General features: G+C 42.2%; 1 protein-coding gene across 2 annotated transcripts in view; it reads left to right on the forward strand.

Moving 5' to 3' along the window:
• Positions 1 to 13,093, forward strand: part of NRK (Nik related kinase) — a 90,121-nt gene extending 77,028 nt beyond the window's left edge. For both annotated transcript variants that reach the window (XM_087941147.1, XM_087941148.1), the window contains exons 29-31: positions 1,643 to 1,802; positions 7,755 to 7,894; positions 9,585 to 13,093. In XM_087941147.1, the coding sequence (XP_087797273.1) occupies positions 1,643 to 1,802; positions 7,755 to 7,894; positions 9,585 to 9,668 (384 nt within the window). In that variant the 3' untranslated portion in view covers positions 9,669 to 13,093. The remainder of the gene's footprint in view (positions 1 to 1,642; positions 1,803 to 7,754; positions 7,895 to 9,584) is intronic.
• The last annotated feature ends 284 nt before the right edge of the window (positions 13,094 to 13,377 follow it).

Consider the following 13,377-nt stretch of genomic DNA (forward strand, 5'->3'; position numbering starts at 1 on the left):
GAGGCAGCCAAGGGGCAAGTTCAATGTTCTCTTTTTGGTGTCTCCCTCAGACCTCATTCTACCTTGATTCTCCTAAGTCTAAAAGGTAAAGGTTCCCCTCGCACATACATGTGAGTCGTTTCTGGCTCTAGGGGGTGCTGCTCCTCTCCGTTACAAAGCCGAAGAGACAGTGCTGTCCGAAGACGTCTCCGTGGTCATGTGGCCAGCATGACTAAATGCCTTCGAAGGCGCATGGAACGCTGTTACCTTCCCACCAAAATGGCCCCTATTTTTCTATTTGCATTTTTTATGTGCTTTCGAACGGCTAAGTTGGCAAAAGCTGGGACAAGTAACGGGAGCTCACTCCGTGACGCAGCGCTAGGGATTCGAACTGCCAACCTTTCTGATCGACAAGCTCAGCGTCTTAGCCACTGAGCCACCGTGTCCCCTTCTATCAAATTTTTCTGTCAAACTCCTACATCTATCCAATGTCTAAAAAAAACCTCTAGACTCAGATACCATTTTTCTCTTGTGTGTCACAAAACTTTATGCCATGCAGTCTTGAGTGTTGTTATCAGGCTTGGTTGAAGCGAATCCAGAGACACACATTGAAGAGGTAAAAAGTAAGGATAAAATAAAAATATCCCTATAATAAAATGAAGTGGCCTCTCTTTTTCTGTCAAGATGGGGTTTAGGCCTATAAGAATGCTGGAACTAGAAAAACAAATAAATTATTCTTGTAATGAAAATTGCTTCCCTGGTATTGTTTCCAGATCTGTTGAACTAGAAGTCATGTAGTGTATTTTTAAAAAGCAAACAATATATTAATTTCTGGCTTACATAGCTCCCCTGGGTATACTGGTAAATAAAATGCATGCAAAATACTTCAATATTGCAATTTAGTTGAATCACCTTTCTAACTACCACGTACACCAATTTTGTGATTCTATTATTTTTTTCCCCCTCGTTTTCAGGAAGAACTGAAGTTTTAGTAGTTGCTGGTTGAATTAATGTAAAGTTATAGAACAAAATGCCCTCCCCACCCAAGCTAATAAGTTATGTATGCCATGATAGGAAATGATTGAGAATGGAACTAAAAAAACCAAAAACGTTATCGTTAGAATAATCTCAGTCAGCCTGTGTGCATTTATGTTATCTATTGCTTTATCATCGTTTATTTTTACACCGTTTTGTATAATTCTGTAACGTTTGTAAGAATTTTTAACAGGATAATTTCTATGCTAAAATGCCCTTTACAATCATTTTTACAATGCTATGTTGCACGTCCTACTGCATCCAAATTACCCTGGGTTTTATTTATTTTCACAACATGATACTCACCAAATTCAAAGGCAAACCCTGAATAGAAGCTTCGAGACGATCTTTGATATTTACAAGAGGGATAAAAGGAACACCTTTTTCCTCAGGTAGCAGCTCAACCTTGATATTTTAAAAAAAGACAGAAATGCCTTTCCCATTGTGTCGGCGCTGAATCCGGAAGAAAGTACACCGACATTTTCAAAGAGATAAATCTTTTTTCGCTTCTCAGATCTCCAAGCTGGTTGATTTTTAATGCAGTGTCATGACACCGAAATTGATGGACTGCAGTTCCTTAAATTGTAACTTGTTCCATGATGTAAATCTTCATCAAATGTTATTCCAGATCCAGGGAAATATTCATCCGCACGCTATTATCATTCTCCGGAACACCAACGGGATGGAACTTCTACTGGCTTATGAAGATGAAGGAGTCTACCTTAACATCTATGGGCACTTCTCCAAAGAAAACATTTTGCAGTGGGGAGAAATGCCCACATCAGTAGGTACGTATGAATGGACGGGGAGTAGAAGACCCACAAGAACCAGATTTCCCTGTATGTGGGAACGTGTCAATGATTGCAACCGTGCTGAGGTTTGCAGCTCCTCTTCTAAATGTGTTTGGGGCACCTACCATACACGGGAGTGGACAAATCACAGTTACTCTTGTTCCTTCTAAGTCCTTGGTGCTTATTGGTTGTTTTCTTGCAGATGTTTCATTACCCAGCCGGGGAACATCATCAGTGCTAGAAGGGAGTGGGGTTTGCAAAGAGGATTATGTGGTCCTTGTGGCTCTCTCAGTATACATTATGCCCTTGTCAGAGTCTGAATCCGAGGAGGAAGATGAACAGCCATCAGGGACTGGGAGTGTGGCTCCGTTGGCTGTGGAAGAAACTGGGGAAGGGCAAAGTCAGGCTGGGCAGAGCAGGGAAGAGGTAGAACAAGGGAGAGGGAGTTCAGAGGAAGACACAGGCTCACCCCTTCTTCATCCTAAGGAGGGATGGAACAGAGAAGAGAGCAACATGTGTGGTTTGTCTTATGGGTGAGGAAAGGGCCCTGATTCCCTTCATTAGGCACATCTGGGAAGAGAGTTTAATGGAGAGGCAAGTGAGAGCAGCATTCGTTGGGAAAAAACATTGAGTTTATCTCACGTTGGCTGCTGTTATCTGAGTTCCTGGCATCCTCCCAACTGGTTTGATTTACTGCCTTGTTACTTCATTTCTGGAACTCCCCATCTTGCTCTGCAGGATTTATTACCTTATTTTGCCTCCTTGATTTTATAGTTTAAATTTTTCAGTTTACAATGTTTGGACTAGAATATCTGCAGCCAAAGGCTGTTGCAGGTTCATGGGAGAGTTTTTCTCCAGACCGGAAGATAACCGGGTCATCGGGGGCAAAGTTGGAGCTAATAAAAGAACCTCTACTTATTCTCTGGCTGTGTTGCCTTTGTGCCACGCCCCGCGTCATCACAGTATGGTTGTTTTCTTGCAGATGTTTCATTACCCAACTAGTTGACAACTTCAGTGGTTGAAGGAAGTGGGGTTTGTAAAGAGGAAGAGAAGGGGAGGAGGAAGAAAACTGTGAAGAGGAAGAGGAAGAGAAGGGGAGGAGGAAAAGCACTGTGGGGTTCTTGGTGCTCTCTGAGTGTGGTTGTGTTCTTGCAGACATTTCATTACCCAACTAGGTAACAACTTCAGTGATAGAAGGAGTAGGTTTTGCTCTTTGTTTAAGACCAGAAAAGGCCATCTCCAGCAGCCAACATCCAGATAAACAGGGATTAAGACCAGACAAACAGTCAAGTGAGAAACAATACCTTAATCGTAGAACTACCCAGGAGAAAACCACATTCCCATCAACACTGGCAGGACAAACCACTGTATATAAATAGGGAGTTACACATCATACTAGCACTGATGAAGTTACCTAGTTGGGTAATTGAAACGTCTGCAAGAAAACAACCAAGCTCAGGAAGCAGCAAGGACCCCATAGTCCAGCCCTGAGCTACTGATATTCTCTTCTCTCGTTACTTCATAGAGCAAGGCAAGTCATTTCCTTTTTGGTGTTGGCATTGTCACAATACTTCACCTTCCCAATGATTTCTTTTTTTTTTTTTAAATTAAGAATCAGAACGGCATGATATAATTAACACATGTCAAGACAACTGTCCTCCCTGGTCCATTGATGTTTAACACTGTCTGTATAATGTCAAGTGCTCGCATCTGACAATCTAGCATTAGCTGCAAGATGTGAAGTTCTCAGAGATAAAAGTGCTATTAGTAAGTGGGTTTTAGACGAGAATAATCCTAGGTTTTTGTATCGAGCCTGTCTGGAAATTTGAAAAATATATCCTGGAGGAATCAGGCTAAGTTACAACTTGCTGTAGTAATAATACTGGAAGGAACCTGGAATACTGTAGATTTTTTTTTCTTCTTATCTTGGTACCATGTGCAGCTGATAAGGCAGAATATTTGATTTTTTTTTTCTATTAAAGTAGACAATTGCCTTCAAGCTGTTTTTCAGAACCAGGTCTGAGGTTGGAAAGGAAGACCAAGGATGGAAGCAACAGAAATGGATTTCTGCAGGAAAAAACCCAGGATCAATGAACTGTAATAAATGTTGAGCGAAAAGAAAAAAAAAGATTTTTTTTTAGAAAAAGACAAAAGGCAGGGATGAAAGAACAGGTCGTTTTTTCCTAAAAGCATCGTCTTTGTTTTTCTCTAAACATTGCTTACAGTTCAAGGGGGGCTCTTGTACTATTATTACTACTACTACTATTATTATTATTATTATTATTATTATTATTATTATTATTATCATTATTATTATTGGAAACACTTTCTCAAGTATGACTAGATATCCAGTCAAAGCCACACTGTTTCAGGAGTCTGTTCAATCTATCAGAATAGACTGGAAGGGACCTTGGAGGTCTTCTAGTCCAGCCCCCTGCTCAAGCAGGAGACCTATAACCATTACAGACAAACGGCTGTCCAGGCTCTTCTTAAAAACCTCCAGTGATGAAGCACCCACAACTTCTGGTGGCAAGCTGTTCCACTGGTTAATTGTCCTCACTGTTAGGAAGTTTCTCCAGGTTGCTTCTTTCTTTGATTAGTTTCCAACCATTGTTTCTTTTCTTGCCTTCTGGGTGCTTTCGAGAATAAGCTGACCCCTTAATTCTGACTTATTTCGACCAGCTGCTGTGTCGTGAACGTTATCGATAAAATGAAGCCATTTGCAAAAATTTAACTGGTGGAGGAATAAAATGATCAATATCGTTCAAGAAATGAAACATAGGGAGCTCTTTAAGAATTTAGGGCAAGCTAGACTGGTGGAGTTGTTCTGGTAATTGGAACAAGGAAACTTAACTCCGGAGGGAAATTAAATTGGGGAAGCTTAAGTTGTTGGCTTTTCAAAAAATGTGCAGCTGAAATGCAGGGTTTCTCTGGACACAGAGACTGATACTTTGAAAATAAGATGGCAGGAATATCATTAGAAATGGATCTTCTTTGTCCCTTCAGTCAGTTTGGATAAGGGTACACCCAGTGGTGGGCTTCAAATAACTTAACAACCGGTTCTCTGTCCTAATGATTTCTTCCAACAGCCAATTCACCAAACTGCTCAGAAAGTTAACAACCGGCTCTCCCGAAATGGTGCAAACTGGCTTTTAATATTTTATATCATGTGTGCCTTCTATGAAATTTAGGGATGTGTGGAGGTTATATTTTTTCTGGTTCCCCAAGAAACCTAGATAACCCATGGAATTAGGAACTTGGCTGCACCAATTTTTCCAATGGAAGATAATCTTTGTAGCTCAGGGTTGAACTGTGGAGGCCTTGGAGGCTTGGTAATTTTCTTGGAGACATTTTATTACCTGACCAGGTAACCTCATCAGGGCTAGTGAGGGTATTGCTTGCTCTCTGTTTAAAGACAGGATGTATACACTCCAGCAGCACACACCCAGATAAGCAGGGATTGACACCAGACAAACAATCAAGCAGAAAACAAATACCTTGGTCTAGATTTAGCTTACCCATGAAATTAGAAGCACGGCTACACCAATTTTTCTAATGAAAGATAATCTCTGTAGCTCGGATTGTAAATTGTGGAGGCCTTGGTGGTCTCTGAGCTTGGTCCTTTTCTTGAAGACATTTCATTGCCTGACTAGATAACCTCATCAGGGCTAATGAGAGTGGCGTTGTTTAAGACCAGAACACAGGCTATCCAGCAACCAACACCCGGATAAGCAGGGATTAGCGCCAGAGAAACAATCAAGCAGAAAACAACACCCTGTTCAAGGAAGACATTTCATTACCTGATTAGATAACCTCATCAGTGTTAGAAGGAAGTGGGGTTTGCTCCTTGTTTAAACCAGAACACATCCACTCCAGCAGCCAAATCCCAGATAAGCAGGGATTGACAGCAGACAAACAATCAAGCAGAAAACAGCACCCCATGCTAGGACGTGATTTTTTTTCAAGGGGGGACGCCTGTCAGTGTGGGAGCATATGATCTCAATATGGTTTCCAAAGCTGACACCCCGATCCAGAAACTACTAAAGGGGAAAAAAATAGCTGGATAGGGAAGAACATTCATTTTCTCCCCTCTCTGCCAGCTACATCACGGAGATTAGAAGGTCCAAGCAGCAGATGCCATCATCTATTTATAGGAAGCTGCAGCTCTGGGATTGCAGCCTGGTGATCGAACGATAGATGGGGCAAGCTCGGGCTTGCCTTGGCGAGAACAAACAGTCCGTATTTTTTGGATGCCCGTCAACATCTGGAAATGTTATCTAACCGGTTATTTATGAAAGCATTTCTCTCCTTATGTCAGCTGGAAAGCCTTCCTCCCTGTGCGGTTTGCTGATTCATATAAACCACACCATCCCTGGACCTGAGCTTCAGATTGAAGAGGTTGCGATAATAAGGACGGGTGGAGGGGGGGGAAGGAGGGATGTGCAAAGAAGGAAAACAAACTCCAAACGATCTTGGTGTCTTCTCCTGACTCAGGGTAGCTTCCTCTTAGGAAGGGAGGCGGGATTTCCAATAAAGAGAATCGTGTTTCATGTTGGCATCAGCCAACGGACTTACAGGATCTTGCAGACGGAGGGAAATTCACCGGTTCTCTCAAATTTTAGGGAGAGATCATGGGATACTGAGACAACTTTCAAATGAAGGTTTAGCTTTTTTTTTTCTCTCTCTCTCTAGATTTTGGAGGGCAGGTCAAAGATAATGCAAATGTGGGCAATGCAGCAGGTGGCGGCAGGAAGAAAGCCCCAATGTAAACAATGAACACAACAATGAACGCAATCAAAATATAAATTATTTTCCCCTCCTGGTCACAATTTAGCTACGTGTTGCAGATGAGCTGGGGGCGGGGGAGATGCCTACAGTTTTGGAGGTCCTGACGTTGAGGCCCCCTTGTTGATGGTGTGACATTGTGTTGTCTGTAAAACGTTCCCTTAGTGTCCCAAAAGGTGTTTTCCAGGGGTGAGCTTCAAAAATTTTAGCAACGGGTTCTCTGCTCGGTTGCTGGGTGGGTGTGGCCATGGTGGCCGTGGCCTAGTCAGCCTCCTGCACCATGGTGGGTGGGTGGGTGTTTTCTCCCTCCTGGGCTCCTGAGGCTTTCCTCGAGATTCCCAGGCTCCGGAGGCTCTCTGGAAGCCAGAAACAGGCCCATTTCCGGCCTTCTTGAACTTCGGGGGGGGCAGTTTTTTGCCCTCCCCAAGGCTCCGTGCTGCTGTCAGCTTTGGAATCCTTATTAAAAGCTGCCACACAGCTGTGGAGGGTGGAAGGGGGCTGCCATTGTTTGTTTGTGGGTTGGTTGGTTGGTTGGTTGGTCGGTCAGTCGGTTTGGTTGGTCGGTCGGTTTGGTTTGGTTGGTTGGTTGGTTTGGTTGGTTGGCTGGTTGGTTGGTTGTTCAATTTTAGTAGCCACTCATCTCAGTAAAAGACTCTGGCTGGCTCACAACCCAGAATATCTACAATTAAGAACTCTACAATTTAAACTTTTAAAAAAGTCTACCCCTTCAAAAAATAAAAATTTAGAAACCTTTTAAAACAATAAACAAGACTTAAGACAGTAGAAAGCGTTTAAAAAGTTGAATTCGAGGTACACACGAGAGCCAAGATGTTCAGCCCATTAACAATAAAGCCAGGAAACACACACATACACACATACACACCTCCCTCCCTTCTGGCTCCAAGTATAAAACAGTCCTGTCCGGGCTAAAGCCAAAGTCGCACAAGATTGTAATGCTTCTTGTTATCAGATGGAGCCTTCACTGCAAATACCAGAAATAAGGGGGGCGGGAATTACTATTGCCAACAGCTTCCCACGAAGAGAGCCATTTATTCAGCCCTTTCTCTGCCACTTGTCTTTGTTTTTGTGGCTTTTCTTTTTTTCCTTTTTAAAGAAAAAGCTCCATTAACTCTTTCTTTCTTTCTTTCTTTCTTTTTCTAAAAGCTTATCTTCAGTCCAATCAAGTGATGGGCTGGGGTGAGAAAGCAATTGAACTGCGTGCTGTGGAAACGGGATGTCTGGAAGGCGTGTTTATGCACAAGAAAGCTCAGAAGCTGAAATTTCTCTGCGAAAGGAACGATAAGGTATACGGTACAGAAGGTGGGAGGTGGTGATGGGAGGGAATTCATCCATCCCTTCCTCCAGAAGAGGAGTCTGCTGTTTTTAGTCGTGTTCCTAGAAGAGAGACAAGACATCTGGTCGAAGAACCTTCTGAGAACTTTCCAAGGACCTTGATAGAAGACTAGATTGTCCCCACATTGTAGGTTATGTAAACATTGGGAGGGGTAAGAGGGTATCCATACACCCCTTCCTCCAGAAGAGGAGTCTGCTGTTTTTAGTTGTGTTCCTAGAAGAGAGACAAGACATCTAGTCGGAGAACCTTCTGAGAACTTTCCAAGGACCTTGATAGAAGACTAGATTGTCCCCACATTGTAGGTTATGTAAACATTGGGAGGGGGTAAGAGGGTATCATACCCCCTTCCTCCAGAAGAGGAGTCTGCTGTTTTTAGTTGTCTTCCTAGAAGAGAGACAAGACATCTAGTGGAGAACCTTCTGAGAACTTTCCAAGGACCTTGATAGAAAACTAGATTGTCCCCACATTGTAGGTTATGTAAACATTGGGAGGGGTAAGAGGGTATCCATACACCCCTTCCTCCAGAAGAGGAGTCTGCTGTTTTTAGTTGTGTTCCTAGAAAGAGACAAGACATCTGGTCGGAGAACCTTCTGAGAACTTTCCAAGGACCTTGATAGAAGACTAGATTGTCCCCACATTGTAGGTTATGTAAACATTAGGAGGGGTAAGAGGGTATCCATACACCCCTTCCTCCAGAAGAGGAGTCTGCTGTTTTTAGTCGTGTTCCTAGAAGAGAGACAAGACATCTGGTCGAAGAACCTTCTGAGAACTTTCCAAGGACCTTGATAGAAGACTAGATTGTCCCCACATTGTAGGTTATGTAAACATTGGGAGGGGTAAGAGGGTATCCATACACCCCTTGCTCCAAAAGAGGAGTCTGGTGTTTTGAGTTGTGTTTATAGAAGAGAGACAAGACATCTGGTCGAAGAACCTTCTGACAATCATCGAAGAACCTTGATAGAAGACTAGATTGTCCCCACATTGTAGTTTATGCAGACGTTGGGAGAGATGGGAGGGAATTCATCTATCCCTTGCATCTGGTGTTTTGAGTTGTGTTCCTAGAAGAAAGGCAGAAGGCCTTCTGCTTGAAGAACCTTGTGAGAATCTTGATAGAACAGATTTTTCCCACGATGCGGTTTATGCAGAAGTTGGGAGGGTGGAGAGGAATTCATCCATTCCTTGCTCCAGAGAAGGTCTGGTGTTTTGAGTTGTGCTCCTAGAAGAGAGGCAGAAGGTCCTCCGGTTGAAGAACTTAGTGAGAATCTTGTTCAAAGACTGGGTTTCCCCCCATATTGTCTATGGAGCTTCTTGTGCAACCTTCTAACCCAGGAAAGTCAATAGGGGAGCCAGACTCGCTTAATGACTGTGTTACTAACATAACAACCGCAGTGCTTCACTTAACAACTGGGGCCAGAATGATCATAAGACTCACTTCACAAATGGCTCACTTAAGCAATGGAAATTCTGGGCTCAGTTGTGGTTGTAAGCCAAGAACTGCCTGCATTTATGGATGAAAGCAGGCTGGCATATTTATGCAATTTGAAGTGTATGAAATATTATCCAGCGATGCTCCATATTTTTATTTATTTATTTTTTTTAAAAAGGTAGAATGACACTTTCCTTATCTCTCTCCCCTCAAGGTATTCTTTGCGTCGGTTCAGTCTGGGGGCAGCAGCCAAATTTACTTTATGACACTGGGCCAAAGCATCCTGTTCAACTGGTGAATCGTTTTGGAATGAAGTTCCTATTTGACCTTCCCCCGTTTCTACGAGCCATCAAAAGCTGAAGTTGTCCATTTCAGAAGTTGTCCCTTTGTTCCTGCAACAAAAAGGAAAGGAAAACCCCCACGATCCTCGCAGAATGCCCTTCAATGGTGGACGGTATATAACACTTGCAAGTGTATCGTTTAAAATTAGCCATCCCGGAGCAACCATTATTTTAAAAAAAAAGAAAAACAAAGCTTTTTTTTATTTTTTTGCAAAGCACAATTGTGCCATAGAAGCCAAGCTCCCCTTCTTACAAAGTATGCACAAAGCTGTTGGAGAGTGTGTGTGCGTGTGTGTTATTTTTTTTAAATTTTTGCACAAAGATCGTGATGCTGTTTTGTTCGATGTTCAGAGGGCGCGTGTGGGGTGAAACCGAGCACCCAGCAAGGCATATTCTGTGTGAGGTGGGCGGAAAAAAAAACAAAAAACCAAAACCGTTGGATGGCTAAATTAGTTTGGTTAAGGTTCCCCTGTTTTTCAAAAGCTCGCTTTCTCAGGTGGAGCTGCCTCCTTTCCTGAATGCCGAAGTCACATCTTTGTTTGCCTAGAGATTTCATAGCCCTGGTGAAGCATCCATTCATTGCAGAATGAATTTCTCTACGGGGAGGAATTCCCAGGGGAAGTCTGTGTTCTCAGCAATTGGAGGCTTAGAAGTGTCCTCGGGGACACCAACACCCCTGGTTTCTAACAGATTTTGCCATTGTTTATTCCTAACAACAGTCTCTTCTTGGGTGTGCTGCTCCGTTGGATTTTTCAAGGTCTTCTTAAACCGTGAGGGGGCGAAAAAGGTCCTCGAGAGAGTAAGACCACACCTAGAATCCTGCACCAGTTTTGGTCACCATCAGTGGTGGGATTCAAATAATTTAACAAGGGGTTCTCTGCCCTTCCAACAACCAGTTCACCCAAACTGCTCAGAAAAGTTAAGAACCGTTTTTCCCAAACTGGTGTGAACTGGCTGAATCCCATCACTGGTCACCGCACTATAAAACAGAAGTTGAGACTCTAGAAAGAATGCAGAGAAAAGCAACAAAGAGGATTAGGGGACTGGAAGCTAAAATATACGAAGAATGTTTGCATGAAGAGAAGGACCAGGGGAGACAGGAGAGCAGTCTTCCAATATCTGAGGGGCTGCCACAGAGGAGGAGAAAGGGGGTCAAGCTATTTTCCAAAGCACCCAAAGACCAGACGAGGAACAATGGATGGAAACTGAACAAGGAGAGATTCAACCTGGAAATAAGGAGAAATTTTCTGACAGTGAGAACCATCAACCCATGAAACTGAAGTTGTCTTCAGAAGTGGTGGGAAGCTTTCAAGAAGAGATTAAATTACCATCAGTCAGAAATGGTGTGGGGTCTCCTGCTTGGGAGAGGGAGGGAGGGCTCGACTAGATGATCTGCAAGGTCCCTTCCAACTCTGTCAGTCTGACTAAGTCCCCACTCATCTTTACTTGCTTGAACGGTCCTTAATATTTGAAAGAGGATCCCCACCCATCTGGGATTCAGCCTTTTCCAAATTTCTATTGTTAGATCTCAATGGAGAACTTCCATTTAAGCATGATGCTTCTATTATAGTGACAGATACAATTGTGCCCCTCAAAATGAGTCTAAAGGCCACTGCGGGCTTCTAACTAGAATGACCACAATGGCTATTAACCTCCCTGGGACTTACCTGAAGTGAGATCCTTTCTTGAAGGTTTTTCTTAAAAAAGAAAAAAGTATTTTATATCAGTAATGTCTCATGGATAGGAGCCATCTCCAAATGACACACTGTGTTTTTCCACCATAATCTTATATTCTCAGGGTTTACAATTCGGGTTGCACTATTTCTCAGGTTTGCAAGGCTTCGCTAAAGTTTGTACAGCCCATTGGGAAAATGCAAGGCACAATTTTTTTTAAGGAGATGAACACTTTTTACCAAATTATTTTTATCCAAGGAAGAAGCATATACTGGAGGACAGTGGGAGAAAGGTGAGGCCTGTGAAGGATTTAAACAGACCCTGGATTAAATTCCAGCATAAAATTGCCATCAGTATTATTATTATTTTTCCTGGGGAAAGCTTGTGTGTTGTGCTTCCAAGAAGTTGTGAGGTTCAGTTCCCTAGATTTCCAATTAAATGCATATTCGAGAACTGGGCTGGAAATCTTGTCTCTCTTCAAGCCTCTGGAAAAACAATCATCGTTCAATGGAATAAAGGCTGTTAGAAGAGGAGCAAGATTGTTATAAAGACATAGTATTTTGGGGGAAAAATTGGGAATGCCACACTGCCACAACTGTGTTGTGTTCCCAGTTTTTAGCCAACTGGGGAGTTTATCCAAACACCAAAGACTGGGAGAAGTGGAATGGGGAGACTTTTGTCATGCGAACAATTTCTTGAAAGACTTTTCTTAACTTTGCTTAGCTTTCATTAAGGCAGCCAGGAGCTCCCCACAATCTTTTAAGGGTGAAAATAACTTTTTTTTTTTAATGACGGGTTCATCTTAAAGTGATAAGCTTTGGTTCATTCCAACACCCACCATCCATTCTGCAGGCTGGTGTTGTGTAATTCATTTTTCTTTCTTCTGTGTGCTCACTCGTGTCCCGATTCGAGGATTTTTATTAGTTTATCAAAGTATAAAGTACAGAAATGCAAAGGAACGATGAAAATAACAGGAAAAGAAGGAAGGAAAGGGGGGAAAGGAAAAGGCGTAGGGGAAAGGGGAGAAGAAAAAAGAAAGCATTTGACTTCTTTCGGCACAGTAGAATAAGATAATAACACGCAGTCTCGACTTTTCAGATTTTATAATCATATGTATTAGCCATTTCTATAGCAACAAACCCATCCACCTCCTTGACTGTCAGGATTTGAAATTGGTGAAAGATGAGGACACTTGCATTGTGTCCTAATGAAGTAACTGGTATGCCCCATGGACGGAAGACTGAGTGGATATGATCTATAAATGCCTTTTGTGTCATACACTTGTGATAGTTAGGAAGTGGATGTGTTGTTAAGCTGGGGTAAAATAGATTTTTCTGATTCTGGCCATCGATATAGTCCAGCTGGAAGGGATACCATTGGTTTCTGGAGCTGATTGTTCTCACAATTATTGTTGCATTTCGGTTTAAAAATTGAAATCAGACCCGAATAATAATACTTTATTTTTTTTAAAAAAAAAAAGCAAAAACACTGGCGAAAAAGAGGGGAGAAAACAAGGAATTCTTTACAGTATTCCGTCATGCTTTTTCCCCAAACTCGAAAGCATGTTTCTATGTCAGAGATAATAAGATTGAAACAGAATAAGTGGAAACAGCTGCAATCTATCGCTTCAAAATTATTTGGGGTCTCTGTTTCCATGCTTAACATTCTCCTAACGTTTTTTTTTTACTCGATTAAAAAAAAGAAACTATTTTAGAGTTGCTTGTTTTTCCAATGCTCAAAAATTGGGAGGGCATGGAATTGAAAAAGTTGCGGTATTTATTTCCTCTGGAGACTTTGTCAGAGTAATTGGGTGGAGAAAAAATTTTCAGTCACTGTTTTCTTTTTATAACTTTGGAGGTAATATCAGAACTTAATGTTTCTCCAATTTCCAATATATATTCTTCTTCTTGTGCCGTATAATATAGATTTAACTGAACGGTTGCAATAGCAGCTGGGCTGTTATCCCTATGTGGACAGCATAGAAATCAGTAT

The sequence above is a fragment of the Pseudonaja textilis genome, chromosome 12 (assembly GCF_049901715.1).
Source record: "Pseudonaja textilis isolate UNSWEBS1 chromosome 12, rPseTex1.2, whole genome shotgun sequence".
Taxonomy (NCBI): Eukaryota; Metazoa; Chordata; class Lepidosauria; order Squamata; family Elapidae; genus Pseudonaja; species Pseudonaja textilis.